Source organism: Carassius carassius, chromosome 29 (genome assembly GCF_963082965.1).
Source record: "Carassius carassius chromosome 29, fCarCar2.1, whole genome shotgun sequence".
NCBI classification, from domain to species: domain Eukaryota; kingdom Metazoa; phylum Chordata; class Actinopteri; order Cypriniformes; family Cyprinidae; genus Carassius; species Carassius carassius.
Window position 1 is genome coordinate 2,294,540 of NC_081783.1, and position 23,808 is coordinate 2,318,347.

The following is a 23,808-nucleotide window of genomic DNA, read 5'->3' on the forward strand; positions in this document are numbered from 1 at the left end:
CGCGGGGGCGTGGTCACATTAGATATAATGAAGGGAGACTTGAAAAACAAACATCGCGTTGTTTTCATATGGATTACTTTATCACAGAATATCTGTTTTCGGCGACACTTGTTTAGTTTAAAAATAGACATGTCAAGCTTTCTATAGATATCTCTCTCATGTATTTTCGTTGAGTATTCACGGAGTTACAGTTCATTTAAATGACGTGTTTGTAAAAGAAGATCAGTGCAGACAAAGGCTGCAGACAGCGCACCTTGTTTGTTATCTTTATTTTATAAGTGCACAAAGTTTTGTTGTTATTATGTCATTATCCAAAAAAAGTAGACCCTTTACAGATTCAATTGATGTATTGCTCTTATCTGTACGATTAAAACTGAAAGTGTAATTTAAGTTCTTTTCTGGGTTATCAGGAGAAAATGACTCAAAACGCGTATCCGCGTTAATCGACTCGAAAGGGTTAATTATAGCTAAATACATTTTACCTTCCGTATTTATCTTTCTAATATTTAAAAAAAAATTATTTTAGTGAAAATATATTATATTATATTGTATTATAATGTTCCTGTAGCTCAATTGGTAGAGCATTGTGATATCAAGCGCAAGGTTGGGGGTTCGATTCACCTGGGAACACATGATAGGTAAAAATTGATAGCCTGAATGCACCGTAAGTCGCTTTGGATAAAAGCGTCTGCTAAATGCATAAATTTAAATTTAATTTAATTTAATATATTATAAAATAATTTCAACCAAACAGCAATTGACAGCAGTTAACCTTTTTTTATGATTTCAATCTTATTTAATAGCAAACATAATGATACAAGTCGGGAATATTTACCTATATATACATTATTTTATATATTTTCATAAAATAATTTATTAGAAGACAAATGCCACACACATATTTCTGTGAATTGAAATTTTGTAACGATGATTGTTCAGTCACAGTCTTCAAAATGTATCGCAAAAGTATTGTGAATATTAGGGGTGTGCATAATGTATTTTCTACAAAATCGTAACTGTTGTTGTAACTGTGTGAGTAAACCTATTATAAAGATAAGTCACTTGCTATGAACCAAATGTTTTTAACAAAAATAAAAAATTGAGTGAATGATTCAGTGACTCACTCAATAAGACCAGGGCTCCACCAAAAAAATCGAGTAAGAAGCCATTGGCTCCTATAAGAAAAAAACTTAGGTGCCAAATGATTTTTTTAGGTGCCACAGAATAAACGTTTTATGCGTTTTATTTAAATTAGTTATTTTACATTTTAACTTTTTAATCATACTGAAGTGTTTATGTCTCATCTTTTCTTGACTTTATCAGCATTTTAATCCATCTTGTAGATGACCTGGGAATGAAGGTTCACTTAAAGTGGGAGCTAAATGTCTTTTCCAACTTGAAACATACAGTCATGCGTTGTTTATTACACAAAATCTGTACCAATATCATGGACCATAAGCATCACTTGGCCCCTGAGTATAGTTTGGGGTCCTCCTCAATGCATCCTGTAAATGTTCTCATACTCTCTTAAAAATAAAGGTGCTTCATGATACCATAGAAGAACCTTTTTTCCTGTCTAAATAGTTTCATAAAGAACCTTTAACATTTGAAGACAATAACAGATTATGAAAAGGTCAGAAAGAGATTGTTCTTTAAAGAGCCTTTGACTGAATGGTTCTTTGTGGAACCAAAATTGTTCTGTGAAGAACCTTTTAAGCTCCTTTATTTTTAAGAGCGCATGTCTTTCACACTTTCAGTCTGTTTTTCTTAATTAGTCAAATAAAATTTTATAGGAGGAGTTGAATCATGTAGACAACAGGTTAAGTAAAAATATTAAAATTCAATAGCTCATAAATATAGCAAAATGCTCCTCTTTATAGTTATTTTTCTAGCTGACTGATGAGCTTATGGACACCGAAAGGTTAATATTACGTTGCAATGTTTACAAGCTTTACACGTTTCCCGCAGTTTGAAAGTGTTGTACTGTAGAATCTCTCATAAAATAGCCTACCTTTTGATGTTAATTCATGTTCATTATGTACTCTAGTAGTAAAGAGCAAGGTATGATAGGTTCACGTGCTGCTTGAAATGAGGCACTACTCGCGATCGCGCCTGCCGCATTAGGGGCCGTTCACACGTCTTTTGCGCGCTCAAGTTCGTTATTTCAAATGTAGGCGTGCGGTATGCATGCGTGCTCATAATGGAAGCGACGCGCTCGTTTTTTTCCAGGCGCGCCCGCACCGCATCAAGTTAAAAACATCTCAACTTTTCAGAATCCCGCAAGCGCACCGCAGGTCATGTGACAAGAACCAACCAATCAGCTTCATCCTTTCCAGTACCAACGTTGAAAGCTCAGCCAAGATGAAGGAACAGCTGATCATAGCTGTATATGGATAGCCATTGTTAAATAAATTTAGTAACAGAGCTACTGCAAGCGATTTTTAGTGCTGCAAATCCATTTATCCTTTGCTGAAATTTGTGGAGAGAGCAGGTGATGGTTGCTTAGCAACGGCAGACGCCTCAGGAGCGCAAGAGCCCGAAGGCTTTTGGAAAAAAATCAGAAAGCGGCGCGCCTAACGTTTTCCACGTGTTTTTAGGCGCGATATGTGAACGGCACCAAAACTGCATTTATTGTTTGATTTTTTTTTATGAATTTGAAATCATTTTAAAGCTGATACTTTGTAAATTAAAAAGTAACAAAGCACAAAGCTTTTTGCGATTACTGGACGCCAAGTGCACTTCAAATAATGAAGTTCATGCATTAACAGAACACAGCATGGACTAAGATCTTGTTAAGAAGAAGCCTTATGATTATAAACGAGAACTGTTAACGATATTGCCAATATCCACACAGATGACAGCTTTACCTGTTGTAGTTGGTTCAAGTTATGAACGAAATAGACGCTGTTTTTCTGCACTTTCTCTTCAAGTCTCCATCATTTCTCTCTCTCGCACGTTTATCAGGTGTGTGTCCTATGTCCTATGAGGACTGTTTAAAACTCTTTTTCCCACTAAAACTCTCTCAATGCGCGAACATAACAAAATATGTGAATGCAAAACAATCAGGAAAAAAGGCATTACATGCAATTTTTTAACAGATAGCATGTAAATAGATAGGCCTAGTCGCCAGTGGTGACCTCAGCAAAAACTTTTAGTCGCAGTTTGGAGCCCTGAAGACTTATAATTTCTTATTTCATTATTCAAAATTCTATTTCCAAAAAAAAATGCATTTATACCTACTCTAATTTACATAATACATTTTCTAAATCTAAAGGTCACTTCTGATGCCACTTTTGTCTAAAATGTCCTATAATGTGTGAACTAACCAACCACAGAGAATAAAGAAGCGTTGTGAAGTCAAGTCACTTGGCCCCTGAGTATAGTTTGGGGTCCTCCTCAATGCATCCTGTAAATGTTCTCATACTCTCTTAAAAATAAAGGTGCTTCATGATACCATAGAAGAACCTTTTTTTCCTGTCTAAATAGTTTCATAAAGAACCTTTAACATTTGAAGACAATAACAGATTATGAAAAGGTCAGAAAGAGATTGTTCTTTAAAGAGCCTTTGACTGAATGGTTCTTTGTGGAACCAAAATTGTTCTGTGAAGAACCTTTTAAGCTCCTTTATTTTTAAGAGCGCATGTCTTTCACACTTTCAGTCTGTTTTTCTTAATTAGTCAAATAAAATTTTATAGGAGGAGTTGAATCATGTAGACAACAGGTAAAGTAAAAATATTAAAATTCAATAGCTCATAAATATAGATATCATAAATATATCACTTCTGATGCCACTTTTGTCTAAAATGTCCTATAATGTGTGAACTAACCAACCACAGAGAATAAAGAAGCGTTGTGAAGTCAAGGCCTAAACTAGCCGAGGTACCAGCACTCAGCAAAATCTACAAATTCCCCTAAAAACATTGAGATATCATTTTTGTCAGTACCACACCCCTAGTGAATATTCAGTATATCACTCAGCCCTTGTAGCTACAGTGTATTCTAGACGAACACACTGTGTGTTTTTACTTGGCTTCGGTCTGGCTTGCACTTCACTGTGATTAATTATTCAGAATCTCTGACCTGCTGTTCTTGAGCGGAGGAATCTTAGCCTCAGTCCTCTCGGTGTTGGTGTCTACTTTGAGCCATACGGTTTTGGATTGCGGCTTTGGAGATGATGGTATTCCAAGATGGTTGGGCTCTTGTAAGTCGTAAGAAGGTGTTATGCCAATCCTGGCGATGTCATCGGATTGTGTAACAGTATTCATTCACAGGAACTCTCACTTCTTAACTTAGCTCATTTCCCTAGTATAAGAGAGACTACTGTGTCTTTGTAAATATCTTCCTCCAAGTCCACTGTTATTCTAAAGTTTATTATTTAGCATGTTTTTCTCTTTCTGCCCTCCAGAGCAGGTTTCTCAGCTTCTGCTGTAGAGCAGATCTCACCTCATGGGGACCTGTGGGTTGAGTCAAGTGTAGCAGCTCTTGTCTCTTCATTCATCTGAATAAATAAGACTTCTGCTATGAATGCATCAAAGAGATATGTGTTATTGCTCTTTGGGGGGGGGTCCACAGGCCTTAACCGCAGCATATTTTTATGCCGCTCTATATTTCCCGTCTCCTTAGGCAGGGATTGTGGGTCTGCTGTGTGATACGTTATACTTGCACAGCTCCGCAGGATTCATGGGGAGCTCATAATATGATCAATATCATCAGGAAAGACAGCTAATTGGAACAGACTCCAGCTGAGGTCTGACTCTTTTATGGCCTTGATTTAAAGCCACATTTACATTTTTCCTCCACATTGAAGTCAATTCTATTTACAGAAACACTGTCTGAGCAAATGAGCATCTGTCTGTCCATCCATCTTTCTCTTCAATCTCTATGTCTATCTGAACAAATGTGTCTGTCTGTCTTTCACTCCACATTTAAGGATCTGTTCTATGTTCTTGAATCATAATTATTTGCACCCATTTGGTCGTTTGCAAAATCAGTTAATCTTTAACTAATATAAAAGAGCCAAGACTGTATTCATTCCCATTTCTTCAGATCTTCAAAATGTGAATACCTCCATAACTTTTTAGTTTTTAATAAGACTGTAATATTTCCAGCTTGATGTTGTGTTGCAGAGCCCATATTGAGAATCGACTGCTTGCTTCTTGCTAAGTAAATATGTTATTTGCAACATGCTTCAGCTGGAAACCATGCTTTAGGCATTGCTGACTGATCATGACCGGTCAATTTATGAGCTGTTTGATATGCCTCCTACAGCTCCCGTTTCAGGTTTGTCAGTCAATAACCAGCAGCCTGCAGCAGTCATGAGGGAATCAGTGTCCTTTTGCTGCTGATATAAGAGGACTGTTTTTCAATGTCTGAACAGGAGGCATCTGAAATGATTTACCGTCAGAGTATTTAGATTTAGCAGATAGCTCTATCTGTAATTCAGTATATAATGTAGTGATAACCAAAAGTACTTGATATAGCAGATTTAGCTTTTCTCTTGAAGCTGATTCTCACTTCTCTACTCTTATTTACATTTATTGACTAAATGGGTTGTTTTCTGTATGTTTTTTGGGTTATTTATATGTCAAGTACAATTGTTTATAGAAAATGTAATCATAAAAAAAAAATAAAAAAAAAATAAAGGTGCTTCACGATGCCATAGAAGAACCTCAATGTCTAAATGGTTCCATAAAGAAACTTTAACATCTGAAGAACCTTTCTCTTTCACAAGGTTCTTTGTGGTGAAAGAAAGTTCTTCAGATTATAAAAAGATAAGAAAGAGATGGTTACAGAACCTTTACCTGAATGGTTCTTTGTGGAACCAAAAATGGTTTTTCTATTGCATCTCTGCGAATAACCTTTTTAAGGACCTTTATTTTTATGAGCGTTCTGATATCAATACTTTTCACACCTCTTTCCAGAGTTTTAATGTAACATCTGTTGTAACTTTTATTAGGCATTCAGTTTAACATGGTTCTTGACACTTGGCTTTGGGCACCGTATTTATCAAATCTCAGCGTTATAAAGGTGAACTTGTGGTACAAATATTGTTTAAATGTGTGGAGCTGCTATATTCACATCTCACATTGTTTGGAAACAGCTGTGTATCTGTCCCAATCTCAGTGAAATTAGGAAAATTAGGGTTATACAGGCCAAAATCTCATCTGTCACTGCAGGTTTAGTGGGGTAAAGTGATTTCCGGGCCCCAGAATTCCTGTGCGTGTAAAACTGCAGGTCTTTGGTTGCAGATCTCCCACAAAGACACGACGACTTATTCCACTGGGAGATGGTTTGCATGCCTCATTTGAGAATAGCCAACCTGCCTCCCGGGGTCTAACTGTGTCATTCTTCAGTGGTGCTTCTGAGGGGGCGTTTGCGGAGGAATCGCCAGCAGCTCTCTGCTGTTAAATGCCAGGCTGATTTTTCTGACTCTCTTGCTCTTTTGATTGATGGCTGCCTTTTAATGCAGCTGCCCAAAGCAGGTTTCAAGGTTTTAGAAGTATTGCATATTATAAGTGGAAGATCCAATTTGGATTCCAGTACAGCATCAATATTTAAAGTGTTCAAAGCAATCCCACAATAAATAATTGAAAAGCTGTTCTTGTGTTTTGCCATAAATTTTCCTGGTTGTTATTTTTACGGTTTCTTTTGCATAATTTGAGAAGATGTTAGATATTTAGCAGAATTTCACAACACTAAACACAACTACACAAGTTGTTCCAAATCTGCATGACTGACTTTCTTCTGTTTCATACAACAGAAGAAGGAAGATTAGGAAGTCGTGGCCTAATGGTTAGAGAGTCGGACGGAATTGTGGGTGGGGGGAGTGCATGTACAGTTCTCTCTCCACCTTCAATACCACGACTTAGGTGTCCTTGAGCAAGGCATTGAACCCCCAACTGCTCCCCGGGCGCCGCAGCATAAATGGCTGCCCACTGCTCCGGGTGTGTGTTCACAGTGTGTGTGTGTGTTCACTGCTCTGTGTGTGTGCACTTCGGATGGGTTTAATGCAGAGCACGAATTCTGAGTATGGGTCACCATACTTGGCTGTATGTCACTTCACTTTCTATATTGAAAAACTTTGAATCTTCTGAAATGTGACCGTATTCTATTATATGGTAAATTTAGGTAATGAACATGCACAGTTTGGTTATTGTGTGTTCACTTCAAAATGCTGTGAATAATAAGTACTTTATAATCTGAATTGTTTACATTTTTAGAATACACATTAGCTTTTTTTCCCATAAAGTGATAAAAAATTTATAACATTGCACTGTGTAATGGTCTTAAAAAGTAAATTGACAGTAATTAACAGTAGATGGTGCTTATAGAAAAGCAAAAATAGCCCAGTTTCCCCTGTTTCTGACTCCTGCTTGTTGTGGAGAAGAAAGAAAATCAAACAGCACTTACATGTTTCAGATAGCCATTCAGATTTGTTCAAAGAACACCAAATAATTAAATAATGATTATTATTTTTAGTCGTTTTATACATTTGTACATTTTAATCTGAAAATGGCACTGAAGTTTGCTTATCTTTTCCATCTTTTTTGTAATGTAATGATATAGCATTGCTGTTTCAAAGTTTGTAGTCTTTTACCGAATGGTTGTTGATTTCTCCCAGCTGTGTCTTGTTAGCCCTTGTCCTCTGTGTTTTTAAAGTCAAGTATTTCTTGTTCGTTGTTGGTTGTTGGTTGTAGCGTGCAGATGTTTTCCATTTTGTTTTGTTTCATATTGCTTTGTTTGCATCCTTAGTGTTGATTATATGTACTGCATTGAACTACTTTCTTCCAGCTTTCTTGAAACATCTTTCTTTCTTTGTATAAGCAGGGAAAGGTAGTCATATGTTTTTGGTTGTGATGTCAATAGTGCAACGATTTCTGAATGAAACATTTTTGCTGCCTGGTTTTATTAAACAACATGGGTGGACAGAAGAGTAAACTAGTGTTGTGAATGAGGACAAAATATGTTGACACAGAACACCAAACTCTTTTATTTCCCATGATTGGTCCCCCTTTAGTCGAGCTTATCTATTTAAAGACTTCTATTTATCTTCACATTTAAGAGACTACTCCATGCCAGAGTCTCTAACGTTGTTAGTTTTCTTCTGGAGTAGTTGTTAACAGAGCTGAGACAAGAAAACATGGGTGCACTTTCAATGTCTATTATTCCTCAGGCTTGAGAAAATCCTTCCTGGGCTTTACTCTGAGAACAAATGTAAATAATCTCTGTTAAACTTTTACTTGCCCGAGGATATTCCCCTGCCTTTCCTTAATCTACACGATCCTGAGGATCCAGCGGTGGGAAACGATGTGGATTTGATCAATCTATTTTTTATTAAACTAGGTCAGGTTCTAAACAAACATATCGTTTTATTTATCTGGAGAGACCGTTTGTTTTTTGAGGATCATCGGTCTTATGGGTGCCATGAATAAATATCATTCCAAGCTCTAATTTTTTAACTGGCTGCTTCTCCAGGAGAGCCAGGCCTGTAATTTCTCAGCCTGCTTAATGTGCTGTGTGCCAGCCGAGAGCAGGATCCATAATTCATCAGTCCAGCGCCTATTACCTCAGTGCCAGAGCACAAGCAGACCTGCACCTGCTGCCGTGAGGCACATTAAAGACCTCAACAGAGGGCCACGTCCATCCTGCCCAACAACAGAACCATCACACATTACTCTTAAACTGCTAAGAGAGATGGGTCAGCAGCCTGATTCAAGTTTCTCACACTCCAGACCTAAAAGTGAAGATTTTTAATGACAAAAACATTTTCTTAACCCAGTTTATTGTTCATTGACTACTATTAGTAGACTGTATCTCCTAAAGTGTAAAGATTGAGCCTCTCAGGCACCATTAGAACATTAACATGGTCCGCTCTGATCTGTTAAACCTCGGCACAACCAATAGAACTTCAAATTCAGTTACAGAAGCACAGGCCAACATTTGAAGACTTGACAAACAAAAATAAAGGTAAACATTGGTGGTGCTTTTACCAGATGGAGGAATTTGATGAAATGTTCGAGTTTGTCGAGACGTTGAAGATGATTTTGCCACACATGTTGGCTCTGTACTGTCATAGCCCTGATAAAACAGTAAGATACTGTGAGGATAAAGATAACTGTAGGTGTGTGATGAGTGTGGTGAGCGTGATTTCACCAAATACATCTTCCTGGATCAACATTCCAATCAACCAATCAGAATAGAGAAATAACGTTTAAGGAAATATCTGTTTTTGGCTTACTATCAGGGTTAGGAGGTTCTACATTCTTGTTAATCCGTTTTCATTTACCACTGATTTTAGGAATACATTATTAGGAGTATTTAAGGGTAGGAATTAGGTTAATTCTATATTTTTGGACATTCATGTTGATCCAGGATCATCAAATGATGTTGTTCTAGAAACATGTCTGTCTTGGCAAAATCACGGCGACCTGATGAATGTGAAGGGCTGGTCACTATGGTTGTATGGTGAGCTGCAAGGAAGAGACTGTCAATACTAGAGCAGCAAAACTTTGAACAACAACGCAACTTTGTCTCATTATTTCTGTCAAATAAAATTCACTTAATTTGTGGGTGGCAGATTGGCCTTGCTTAGTTTCAGAAATCAAACCCCCGAGCTCTGTAGCTTCCTCCAGCTCTCTTCAGAGATACTTTCTCCACTGCATGTGGCATCTGGCAGTGCGTCCAAGCAGCTTTATTTTTGTCTCTTCCATAGAGATCAGATTGCAGCAACAGTCCTGATCTTCACCTTGACATGATCTTCTGCTGCACTCATGGATTTGTACTCTTTTTCGAGGGCAAGGGCTTCTTCCATCCCGACTCTTCATATAGGGCAGTCTCTTTTGGATGTGCAGCTTCTGTACTTTTGACACTGGCCAAGGCAAGTCTTGCAAGACTTACGAGAAGACGTCCTGTCCTAGATAGATTGCCAGGGATTGGAAATGTTCTGTATTTGTAGATGGTATTTCAGACTGTGGAGTGATTGACTACAAAAGCCTTTGAAATTGCTGGACTAGTGAGCTTTTTTGCTCAAGTTTCTCTCTAATAGTGCTTTAATCTGGTTTGGCGCACCTGATTCTAATTTTGGATATTGCAGAGATAAAAGTAGAGGTGTAGATTTTCCACACGGTGACGTCATATTTGGTTCAGATGAGAGAAATGTGTTTTTTCAATGCACTTTTTTCTTTATTTGTTAATGTGATGATCCAGTCTCCTTTTGTCTAACCCTTTTACAGAGTATGAATGCTATTTCTCATTACTTCTTTTCACATCCTTTCTCTTTTTTTCCATATTCTTTTTTTTTTTTGGTTAGCATGGCCCATTAACCCCTTATTATAGATGTCATAAAACTTCTTTCCTCAAAATATTTTACAATTTATAAATGTGTGTCTCTACATACACACACACACAGAAATTCTCCACAAGATCAGTTCCAGATTTCTCACTACTATGATGCCAGACTCTGGGAAAGTCCTGCCCATTTGTGATGCTCTCTGCCCTATTAGCATATACACAGCCCTGAGTGAGAAGCAGCGGTCCACCATTACTGTTCTCTTGCTGTAGCTACTGGATGTACAATGTCAGCGCCAAAGAGCCATTGAAAGTGTTGTGTGTTAGGATGCACCAATAAACATTGGAGTCTCCATAGACTGCTGCGGACACGTTGGTTAATTTTCATTTTAAAGGGCAATGTCCCGGAAAAAATGGAAAAGTCTTATACATTTGTGTTAACGTTTTATACCAAACTGCCTCACAAAAAAGGGTCAGTTCACCACTGGAGTTGTGCAAAGCTTGCTTCTGAAAGAGGGATCAATACCAATGCTTAATGAGCAAACATCCAGACTACAGACAAATTAAGTATCACGCATCATATTCTGTTTTCTGAAAGAGCTTCTTGGCTCTCTGTAAGGCTAATGTTGCTAAAGCTACCATTGTCTCTGCCTGTTTTCACTAATGCTACCTTCACGTGATACCAGAGTGATTGTAAATAGGAATGTGGTAGTTAAAAATTGCGTTTGGAAACGATGTGAAGTCAGTAACATGGTCACCACCAGTTAAACTATAACACCGGTGGTATGCCCACAAACATGAGCTCTTGTAGCTCCACCAGGGTTGCCAGGTTTTCACAACAAAACCCACCCAATTGCTACTCAAAACTAGCCCAGTCATAATATTTCACAATAAAAATTGCATTCCGGTGGGGTAAAATACACTTTTTTCGGTAGGATTCCCATGGAAAAATTTGCATTTTAGGGGCTAAAAATCATGTTATTGGGGTCTCTTAAACCCGTGGGAAAACTGCAGACTTGGCAACACTGAGCACTCTTCTGAAAATGGAGGCGGAAGCAGCAGCTCATTTGCATTTAAAGGAGACAAAAACAAAAAAAACAGTGCGTTTTGGCTCATACCCTAAAAGTGGCAATTTCAACAAGCTATAAAAAATTATCTTCGGGGTATTTTGAGATAGAACTTCATATACATACTCTGGGGACATCAGAGAACAATCTAGAATATTGTATTAATGCATTCTATGGCACTTTTAATATATAAAACTTTATTATTTAGAGCTGTTTTAAAGAAGTCTTTTGTGATTGGACTTGAAACAAACTTAACAAGTATGACTATGCTTATTGCTTTTCAAAACGTGTTTTAAATTATGGGCCAGCAGAACAAACCCTTATTATTGAGCCTGTTTGAGAACTGATGCTTTGCTCATTATCCCTTAGATTATAATGTTTTCATAATGTAAATGGATCATAGGCTGAAAATGATGCAAGTCTTTCTCAGTAGTGCATTCAAAACCTTCTGGATCCTTATTTTATCTCCATTGCTTGGTCACACTGACTTGGACATGCAACTTCAGAAGGATTTGCCTCTGGTTGTTTTGTATGTGGGATCGAAAGTTTTTCACCGTCTGCTATGTTCCTTTGGCTGCGGTTAATATTTCTTTTTCAAAACCATATCCTTTGAAAAATCCTTTTTTACCCTTCCATTTTTGTCATATTATTATCAAGGGTTTTCCTGTTCATCCACACGCATGAACCTGTTGATAATACCATTTAACTGCAATTAATGCATTTGACTGCTAATTATGTTCAACTAAAATATGTGTTATTCATGATTGAAGCACATCGAGTCTTTTAATTTCAGCCCAGAAATCAAATTGCCGTGAGAAGTCAAACTAACTCAACGTAATTAACACCTTATTTGTATAGAACTGGTTATAATATTCTGACTGAGTAGACCACTACTGAGCCGGGAATGAGTTTCTAATGAGAATGTTTGTTTCCTGCAGTTTCACTGATATTGTTTTCCTTTCATCAGACTCTCTTAATGATTAACACATATCTTGGAATATCTGAAAGCAAATAAGCCTGTTTTTTATAATATCTGACAACAACAGACTTGTTGTTCCTGATAGAGTATTGAAAGGAATTGTTCACCCAAAAATACAAATTTTGAAAATGTAGTCACCCTCAGGCCATCCAAGATCTAGACAAGTTTTTTCTTCATCAGATCTGGAGTAATTAAGTATTGCATCACTGTCTCACCAATGGATGTTCTGCAGTGAATGGGTGCCATCAAAATGAGAATCCAACATCACAATAATCCACAAGTAATCCACTCCAGTCCATCAATTAAAATTTGTGTTTTTAACCATTGCTTCCAAATGGATTTTGATGTGAGAGACCACAGGAGATGTACTTTTCGCTGGCGGAGACATTATTATAGATCATGGACTGGTATTTTGAAGTGATGGAATAAGAATTGAAACAACTGATGAATTTGTCCACTGCAGAGGATCCATTTTTCCATATCTTTTGTAATTAAGTAGGTTTTACTGCATTCTGCTCATTCATTTAAACAGCAACAGCATTGTGGTAGCCTTAAAATGCTAACTTTTGAAAACGGCTTTCAGAATGGAAGTTCATGAAATCAATACCATCATCTTCTCTGTATAAAGTGCAAAAATGATGTGTTCAGTCTGTAGGCAATATGTATGTGTGCAGGCGTGTAGTGTTTCTTTATAAAGTGACATTGTCATCTACTGATGGATCCCCTGGGGATTGTTTGACATCGCTGTTGTCTGTACACAAAACTTTTTAAGAACACAAAGGAAAAAGTTTTCCATTTTTAGTACAAACTGTTGTTGTGTAAACTAAACATACCCTATGACATAAACACCAAAGTAAATGTTCAGCAAATTAGCATTTTTGATGTACTATTCCTTTAATGAATCTGTGACATTTCTGTTAATAAGACAGTTACACTTAGTTTAATTTCCTTTGGCAAGCTACAATTTTGCATTGTGGTAGCTGAAAAAAAATGGCCATGCAGGAAAAGCCCTAATTATGTGGCACTGATTTAGACTTAAACTGGAATACACAGCTGAAGCCGTGGCATCCATACCATTGAGGGTCATCTTATCTTCTGCCTCCATTAGTGGCTGAGAGACAGAAATATCAATACTAACAGAGTCATTAAGGCAGGCGATGTAGTGTTCAGCTCCAATCTCCATGTTGCACATCCTGCCCTGCTTTTATCATGGGTTCTTCTAGAGCCGGAGTCACCAACCCGTAGATCGCGGTGGACAAGTCGATCTTGGAAGCATTTTAAGTAGTGCTGTCAATCGATTAAAAACTTTAACTAGATTAATCACACATTTTTTCTGTGATTAATCGCAATTAATCGCAATAAAAAAAGAAATGTTTTTGTACGTTTTTAATATATTTTTTAATGTAATAATTTCACAGTTAATCAAATTAATGTAGAAACAACATAAAGACAGTATATTTTAAATACTTGTTTAAATGGCATCTTTTTATGAATGAAGGCCAGTATTACTGATATTAATACAGCTGCTGATTTTTTTCTATTTTTTTACATTTATTATTAGGCTTCAAAAATATAACAGTTTTTAATTTAAGTAAACTTAAAACAATGCTAACATAAACCCGTAATAAATGTCATGTTTACTCCTGCCCTTCCTGTCTTAACAGTTAGGAAATATACAGAAATTTAATAAAGTTATCAAAGTTACATCCAGTCTGCACTGCTTAAACTATAAATTAAATAGTTAATCCTTATTAAAGCTACAAAAGTTATTTAGTCAAGAGCAGCGAGTCATTTTCTCTGTTCCCTTTGTTCTTTAACTTTACTGACAGGAAGCTTTATTGGATGCTGTCCCTTTAAGAGCAGACAGACATGCGGATCTCACCGTTTATATACTGTCTATGGATCTCACCTCATTCTCTCACAACTCTTTTTGTTCATTTTAGACTTTATATAAATCATTTAAGATTGCTCTTATGAGGATAATCGACAAAACTGGCACTTTGGGATGTTTATTGTTAGTTCAAGCGCAAGAGAACTGGATTCTGGCGCCCTGTCTATGCATTGTGTGTGTGTGTGTGTGTGTGTACGTGTGTATGTGTCACATAAGGGCATTCACAGACAGCGCATTCTCTTTTGTCTTGCCATGCTTGAAATGTTTAAAAGCATTTAAATGAATAAGAGCGTGGTCATATAATGTAAAGCTAGCCAAAGGATGGCAGAAAATACGGATGCTGCGTTAATTGCGTTAAATTTTTTGACACGTTAAACCAGACAAAAATTAATCGCATGCGTTAACGCGTTAACGTTGACAGCACTAATTTTAAGTCGATCGCAAAGATTTTTCAAAATCGGAGGAAAAAAAAAAATATATATATATATATATTTTTTATTCATTATTATTTATTAATTTAAAATGCACCATGTGTGAGCCTATTGTGTGTACCGGTAGTAAATTGTGTCTAGGGGAGGGAGTGGGGTATATTTGTCCAATCAAATAGCCTGTAGTTTACATATAATGTCTGTAAAACAACCGCTTTCTTTATACTTTCGCCTGGCACCGAAGCACGAGCCTCCGTTGACTGCGCGCGCACCTCACCAAACAGACGAGACATTTATACTTGACGCAACTGTTTTAGACTGAAAACCAGACCATACAACTGATTTAGACGTGGGTGCAGGTGTGATGAGATGTACTAATATGCGTCTGCTGGGGCATGATTGTTTTAGGCCTGTAATTGATTGATTATTGAGGTAATAGGGGTGGCATGGTTCGCTGAAAAAAAACGAACCTTTTTCGGTTCACCACACACGGTTCAGAACGTGCTTCAACTTAAATCTGACAAAGCATCTGTAATATCATCTGTAATATGGCTTGCTATAAATGGCACGTAAAAAACGGTTCAGCTAATAAATGTTTCTGTTGATGCATGCGCATTCTGGCTTCCCAGACATTACAAAAACATCAGAGGAAAAAAAAACCTTGGGACAAATCATTCGCTCTTGTTCAACACGAATGCTGTATATAAGCAGTAATTTATTCCATCATCACCTGGGTGCTGATATCTGTGTTTAAACTAAACTCATTTAAGATCATCCGAAGCGCACAAACCCGCGCCTCGGCACACGCTCAAATATAAGCTCTCTCTGAAGTATTGTTTAAATGGACAAATTCACACAAAAATCATGTCAAAATGCCTGTTTTGGTAAGTATTCTCCAGCAGACATAGCCGGCTGAACGTAGGTCACTGTATCAGTGCATTCTCTTAGTATAAAGTGACAGTCTTTATATTAATCGAACAGCAACAACAAAGAAATCACTCACTGCTCCCGATTAAAAAGCTTTTGTAACTTAATAAAGAACAATCTTTAATTCATACAGTCAAATATGCGATGCTGTTTTACATTTTATTACATTATTCAATTTGCGTAGCTAGAAATTAATGTAGGTCTCTAATTTGTGTGAAAATATTTTTGAAGAATTGAAGGATGACTGTTGTCATAATATTTTGTATGCTAGTTGCAATAACCTGAGTATTTCCATTTTGAAGTGTTTGAAATATGTTTTAAAAGGGAAAGTGAAACATTATTGGCTTAGGCCTGTAATTGACTGATTATTTTGTTTATATACGAGTAATAAGCCTGTGGAAATACTTAGTTATAGTACTGTTGAAAATGTTGAATTATAGTTTGCAGTTTGTATAGTTATATACTTTTTTTATAGTTAAATAATTTGGTAGTGACTAACAGGCAACAAGAATGTCATAGTAGAACTTACATTGTGGTCTTTTTTAATTATTTTTTGCAAGTGGTAGATCTTGGTTTACATTTGGACTTTGGATGTGATCTTAGGCTCGAAAAGGTTGGTGAGCACTGTTCTAGAGAGACTGTGCTCCGGACCAGTCTCCTGACACGTCTGCCAGTTCAGAGTTAATCTACACGTTCCAGACTGACCCTCCTGTTAGACAGCTTCATGCCCAGCAGTTCTCATAGACCATCATCTGTTCATATTTGGCTTTCCTATCTCTATGTCTGTTACTATCCCCTAATAGATTTTCTTAACACTAAATTAAGCTGTCTGATGTAATAGATTTCTAGTTTTCTGTCCTTTTATCAATCAGATGGATGGATGGATGTTTGGATGGATGGATGGATGGATGTTTGGATGGATGGATGCTTGTTCGATGGATGGATGTTGGATGGATGAATGGATGTGTGGATGGATGTTTGAATGGATGCTCGTTTGATGGACGGATGTTGGATGGATGGATGGATGTTTGGATGGATGGATGGATGTTGGATGGATGGATGGATGGATGTTTGTATAGATGGATGGATGAATGGATGTGTGGATGGATGATGGATGGATGTTTGGATGGATGGATGCTTGTTCGATGGATGGATGTTGGATGGATGAATGGATGTGTGGATGGATGTTTGAATGGATGCTCGTTTGATGGACGGATGTTGGATGGATGGATGGATGTTTTATGTTTTATGTCACGTGCTTCCCGAGCAGCGTTTCTGCAGCCATAGACATCATATGATGTCTATGTCTGCAGCATTCAGTTTGATGTGGGAGTACTTTACATTGAGCCTTTAAAAAAGAAGAGTAACCTGTAAACTCTGCACTACTGAACTGTTTAAGGGGACGTTCACATATCGCGTCTTTTGCATGCTCAAGTTCGTTATTTCCAACACCGCACCGCATCGAGTTAAAAACATTTAAACTTTTCAGAATGCCGCAACCGCACCGCGGGTCATGTGACAAGAACTAACCAATCAGCTTCATCCTTTCCCGTAACAACGTTAAAAGCTCAGTCAGGGTGAAAGGAACAGCTGATCATAGCTGTATATGGATTTCCATTTTGAAATAAATTTAGTAGCAGAGCTACTGCAAGCGATTTTTTTGAGCTGCAAATCCATTTATCCTTTGCTAAAATTTCCGCGTCTTCAAGGAGAGAGCACGTCATGGTTGCTTAGCAAAGGCAGACCCCTCAGGGGCGCTTCTGCGCGATCGCTTTGGAAAGAAGGAGAAAGCGGTGCGCCTAGCGTTTTCCACGCGTTTTTAGGCGCGATTTGTGAACGGCCCCTAAGACTTTCATTTGTGCAGATTCTCCAGTACAATGTTGTTTGCAAATGTTTAGTCGTAAAAGCTGATAACATTGCTTTTTAACAGTTAACATTTAAAGCTTTACCAACATGTTCTGTGATCAGTTTGTCGTTTACCAGTTCAAAATTCAGTCGTGCAGCCTAATTATGACTGAATGAGAGAGGTAAATGTAGATATTTGAAATGCACTTTTTTTTTCTAAGTATTCACTGCTCTTTTTCACACAGCAGGTTTTTTGTGTGTGTCCTATTTTTTTTTCTGGACAACCTTCTGATGGATTTTACTTTAAATTGTGAGTTCCATTCAGGTTTCATGCCATTGGCACTTTTTTTGAAGGATTGTTTACAATTTCACAGCAAAAGCTATAAAGCTGTTTCCCAGTAAATAATAAAATACAATGCACTGCAATTTTATTCTGTTTTATCCTTATTCTTCGTGAAAATATGTTCTGAAAGATTCCTTAATAAGCTTTGTTCAGGATGTTAAACTACTTTAGGAGCTCTAAGGACTGCCATGGTGAAAACATTATTTGATATCTCCTTGTGAAATTTGCTCGAGTATGGGTCAGTGTTCTGATTGCAGAAGAGTTCGACAAAGGATTACTAACACGATAAAACAACTCCAGGTATATTTTTGATGAGGATATGACAGTGCAAAATGGTTAAAATCTCTTAAATCTATGCTGAATGATAAAGACCATTTATTAATAATTTACTTGGGGAAAAAATGGAAAAAAATAAAATATAAGTATATAAACCGATTAATCGATTAATCGTAAAAATAATCGACAGATTAATCGATTATCAAAATAATCGTTAGTTGCAGCCCTAGATGGATGCTTGTTCGATGGATGTTTGGATGGATTGATGCTTGTTCGATGGATGGATGGATGCTTGTTCGATGGATGTTGAATGGATGGATGGATGTTTGGATGGATGATGGATGGATCTTGTTTGTTTGTTTCAGTTTAGTTCAAGGCATTGGTTACTTTTGAACTGATTTTGCCTCTCGAGCTGACACATATTTTCTGCTAATTTTTGTCTTGTCTTAACCGCCAGCATTTTATTCTATTTTGTTTTTAATATACTATAACTTTTTTTCATTATTTGTATAGAGATATTTAGAAATTAAATATGAACCCTGAAATGTGTTATTGCATTATTTACTTACAGTATGGTGCATTTATTTACGTTGCGATTTACATTTCATAGATCTTTACCCTCAGAACTTTCTTTGCTATTTTTTCCCCATGCAAGAGGCAGAGCATGTTTATCTTATATTGCTGCAAAAAAGGGAAATATGTGAAGTGTGTGAGTTGAGTGCTCTTAGTAAGGCGAGACAGACGTTTAAACTCTCCACAGGTGCAGGAGACACCTCAGAGAGCGAGGCCTTCACCATTTCCATTTCAAAGAGCTCCACGCTGTCGTGCAGCTGTAGTCTAAACCAATACCTGTAAGTGAAAGCTAGTGTTCACTTTTTTGCACACAGATGGACCACTTGCGCATACATAAACAGCTGGAGGAATGAGTCAGTAAAAATCTATTCATTCGGAAAGCCTTTCAAATATGTATGGGACTTATAAGTTTATTTATCTTTAAGGGAGAGTGTTTAGCTCTCAAAGCTTTAATTTGTGCCACAACAGAATGGTAGCAGCGTGTAGACTGAAGCGGTTTTTATTTATTCAGTCCCCTGTGATGTCCTCTCTTCTGTTCCTGCAGATTTTGACCCCAGCCTCGGCATGATGACTGGAATTGCTCCGATGAACCCCATGATGCCTGGCCTTGGGCTTGTGCCCCCGCCGGTTTCGCAAGACATGCCCATCATGAAGGAAATCATCCACTGCAAGAGCTGCACGCTTTTTCCGCCCAATCCTAGTGAGCGTCTCTCTTTCTCTTTCTCTCTCGCTCGGCTGCGTTCCAAAACCTAATGAGCTGACTCCACAGGCAGCATTTTAAGGCAACCTAAGATTTCTTTTAGCCAAATACTGAGGCAGAGTTGCATGAAACCTTCACTGAAAAGACAGTCTCAGAATATATTGCAGCAAGTTCAGTTGTATTGATAATGCAATGCTAAAAAAATATCTAAAAAATGGCAAACACTTTATTTTGATAGTCCACTTTAGACATTTTACTGACTATAACTTTGCAACTACATGTCAACTAACTCTCATGAGTGTATTAGTAGACTGTTAGGATTAGGGTTGGTAGAATAAGTTGACAAGTACTTGCAAAGTTTCTTATAGTCACTAGTTTGTCTGTTGATGGAGCATCAAAATAAAGTGTTAATGTTGACTACTAATAGATTAGCATTGTGTCTAAATTGGACTATCAAAGTAGAGTGTTACCAAATATGGCATGATGGGATTGTTTCTCTGTAACCTTGTGAAAAAGTGTGCTTAAATGTGTTGATTGTGCACTTGTAGCACTTGTCGGTGATGTTTTTAAATAAGTCTTCTGTTATGTTTTTACACACAAATTGTGTTGCTCCATCAGTATTCACTAAAAAGAAAGATTTTTTTTGTCAGTGTAAACCCTTGTGAAAAAGAAGAGCATTTAATTGTTTAAATGTGCACTTAATGTTAATAATGTAAATGGATCACTTAAGCGCCCTTAGAGATCATACACTTTCATGAAAATATTTCTTAACACAATTAAGTGCACTTTGTAGTAAAGTCAAATTAAAAGTTTTACTTTAAAGTACATTTCATCACAAATCATTGTTTTAATAATCCTTTAAAGAAGTAGAGTTGTTTTAATAACATAGTTAAGCACGTGTAAAATATTTCACTTTTTATCATTACGCAAGTGTAATTGCAAATACTTAAATAGAAATGAAAATATTTCTACATGTGGCAGTAAACTTTAACCATATTTCAAAGTCAGTGGAAGTAATTATGAAATTATCCTGACTACATTTTATTGTAATTACATTCAAGTCTCAGTTTTTCCTTAAGACGTATTATTTTGAAGTCTGTTGTTTTCTGTAGTAGGTGTTCTTTTTAAAAGTACGCCAAAGAGTACTTCTTTTTCACAAGGGTTTTTTTCTTTCAGAAATCGTTCAGGACGCCACCTTAGAAGTCAACTGGCTCTGTAGGCAGCAAGGCAGCTCACTAGGTTTGAGAACAGATCTCACATCTCACTCTATGCATGCAATAATAAGCAGTATTTGTTACCCTCATGCATTTTAAATGATATTATTGACTTGAGCGATATGATCTGAAATGCTGACCCGATGGAAAGCCTGATATAGTCATGAGCAACTATGCGGCCCAGATATGATTTAATATTATAATTCTATAAAGATTTCGCTCTCTGTTCCAGCGCATGTCACCTTGATGAGATGCAGATATGATTTTGAAAGCCAGCTGTCAATCAAATCCTCAGACTGACGCTTGATAGAAAGGCTATGTTTTTATTTGAGAGAGGAGATGTCATCGGTTCTTCCGTATTTACCCTCTTATCCCCTCATCCCAGCCGCTGAATAAGCTCATCTGAATTCATCTCCTGTCACAGAGAGAGAGGTCAGGCAGGAGAATGAAACAGGAGGGGGCTGTCCGGGGGGACGGGGGTGAAACTCTGTCTGTAATTGGACAGTTGACCTCTAAGGAGACTGAGGTATTCTGGCATGTAAAATATGCCACACAGCAAGAGCAGGGTCAGAGGAGAGCGTGATTACCTGAGAGAGCCCGTGTCCTTCAAACAGCTGTAATCACAGGCTAGGAGCTCTCATAACACTACGGTCAGCCTCACCTGCAGAGTGTCCTAACCCACCTTCCTGAGAGAGAGAGAGAGTGATGGACTAACACGTCTGGCTCATTGCACGCTAATTCTCAAACAAATGATTGGAGACGCTGATTGTTGCCAAAGCATGACTTACAAGAATAGCATTCAAAAGCCAACAAAACAATCCTCACCTGGTCTCAAGTGAATCTTGTTCTTTTCAGCCAAAGCAACAATTACCAGTGAAAGAATCTTAGAAACTTTGAATGATAAATAGAGGCTTTGTTATAAAACCAAGTAAAGTGCCTGGGGATGCAGCATTGTAAATTCTCAGGGAGCATTGCATGTTTCTTTTGTGGTGGAGGTAAAGGAAACCCTAGAATGCATTGTGATAAGCACAGATAATATTTAGTCTAATGTGCTGTGGTTTTCATGCTTCATATGACAAACACTAACCTATTGCTAACAGCACAGTATTATATTGAGTAATAATTGGACACTTGTGACGGGGGTCTTCAAAACAAAGGTGGGAACCCAAATTATGACGATTTACTTGCAGAACTTCCTAAAATATATACGCATAAATTCATTAAAATCATATATTTTATAAAGTATTTATTTATTTAAATTATTATCCATTTGGAATGTTTAAAAATATATTTTGTGTCAAATATTATTTGGAATATATTTACTTTCTATCATGTTTTTATAATTTTTTTTCTACAAGTGTATACTCAACCATTCAAATGATTATAATTATAAATATTATTACACTTCAAAATAAAATGTAAATATATATATAATTAATTCCTGTGATGCTCCGCTGTATTTTCAGCATCGTTCCTCCAGTCTTCAGTGTCACATGATCTTCAGAAATGATTCTAATATACATCATGATGTTCATGCAGAAACTAGTTTTTATCAGTGTGTCATATTACGAGTTTGCAAGAGATGACGTTGTGTATTTTGTTGTCAGTACTAATTCAGTTTTTTTAGAGAACTCCATTGTGTGTAAAATGTAAAAATGTTTTGAAAGAGTGTTTGATCGTCTGTACAGGAATCTGATTTTCTTTGGCAATGCGGCCTTGTCATCATTCACCAGGATCGATTCTTCAATTGACAGCAGAAGCAGCCCGCTGTATATTGATCCTAGAATTGCAGAACAACAACATGAAAAGCCCGGCTCGTATTCCCTCCCCGTCTCTCAGCTGCAGATTAGAAATGAATGAAACCTGGTCACTCCTGCCTTCCCTCCTGGGCTCAGTGGTCAAGCAGCGCATGGGTAATTATGCAACAAAACCCCTTGTGATTCTGGAGCATCAGAATCTGGGATTGTAGTTTTTAATGATGAGAAACTTGAAAGAGACGGCCATCACGATGAACTCAGCGAATGCTGTCTGATGAGATTTGGGCATATCCATTTATCCCGAGCGTCTCCTCTCATCTCGTTCAGACAGAGCAGGCTATCATGCACATATCTCGCATTATAACGAGTCGCTTTTTTTCCGCACCAGTCCGTGCAGAATTGGACTTAATAGCTGGTGACAGCCGTGCTCTCCTCACTACGCCATACAGTAATGCGGAGCAATCATTCGGGGTTATTCTCACCTCTGATGCCAGAAAAAAATACACAAGTCCTTTTCCCAAGGGCCCACGGTGGCTCATGCCATTTAACATGAAATTTTACAAACTCAAGCCTCTCTACATCAGCACCTCAGAGTCAGAGTCTCTTCCTGCTTCTCTTTAGCCTAACCTGTTTACACTGCTTGTATGCCCCATCTTTGCTAAAGTCATCCACCCTTTTCTCGCGGTCTGCTCTTGTGCTCTTCGAGGCAGAATATGATGAGAGATATCAGCGTTTATAGCATATGTCATTCATCAGTGCTTTTTAAAGGGCAGCGGCGTTGGCTTTGATTGGAGCTGTATTAAAAACACACAGGCTTATTGCTGTCAGCTTCACCTCTTGTTATTTATTAGATCTGACCTATGAGGATATTTTATTCAACTCATGGCATCTCGGTGAATCAAGCGCGGAGCTATGCTTAAATCTTTTCTCGCCTGACTTTCTAATAAGGAGACAGGCAGCTCATCTAGCAGTTATACGTATTTCTGCTTTGTGTTTCTGTCATGGACACACATCGTGTGACTTGTAATATTCATTGGTTTTAAAAATGCATTTTGATACTCGAGTTACACTTAAAATATAAAATATGAGAATGCCACTGCAGTAGATAGCAGAATATCAAATGTCAAAAAACGAATGATGCTGGAGCTTTTTTTGATTTAACATTTATTTTAAATAACTTTTTTTTTTTGTGCATTTATGAAGTCAGTTGTCCTCAGATAAAGTGCATCATTTTTGTGAAGTAAAAAAATAAAAAATAATTCAGATGATGTATCTGTATTTTGAATGTTTTAATTAAGAATAGTTTTAAAGATTGTTTATATATATATATATATATATATATACACACACACACACAACATTCAAAATATAAATTTTTTATCAAATTAATACTTTCTAAATTCTTAAATTAATATACTAAATAATTGAAAAATGTACATTATTTATAACAATGTTAAAAATGACTTAATGATAAACCATAGTTGTTCATCAAAGACTGCTGAAAAATTGTCAGTGTCCACA

General features: G+C 37.1%; 1 protein-coding gene across 5 annotated transcripts in view; it reads left to right on the top strand.

The window, feature by feature from the left end:
* enox2 (ecto-NOX disulfide-thiol exchanger 2) overlaps nucleotides 1-23,808 on the top strand; it is a 234,891-nt gene that overhangs the window by 163,093 nt on the left and 47,990 nt on the right. For 4 of the 5 annotated variants that reach the window (XM_059515413.1, XM_059515416.1, XM_059515417.1 and 1 more), the window contains 2 exons: nucleotides 19,161-19,316; nucleotides 20,493-20,555. In XM_059515413.1, coding sequence (XP_059371396.1) covers nucleotides 19,161-19,316; nucleotides 20,493-20,555 — 219 coding nt within the window. The remainder of the gene's footprint in view (nucleotides 1-19,160; nucleotides 19,317-20,492; nucleotides 20,556-23,808) is intronic. The other variant, XM_059515415.1, reaches the window with a different exon arrangement.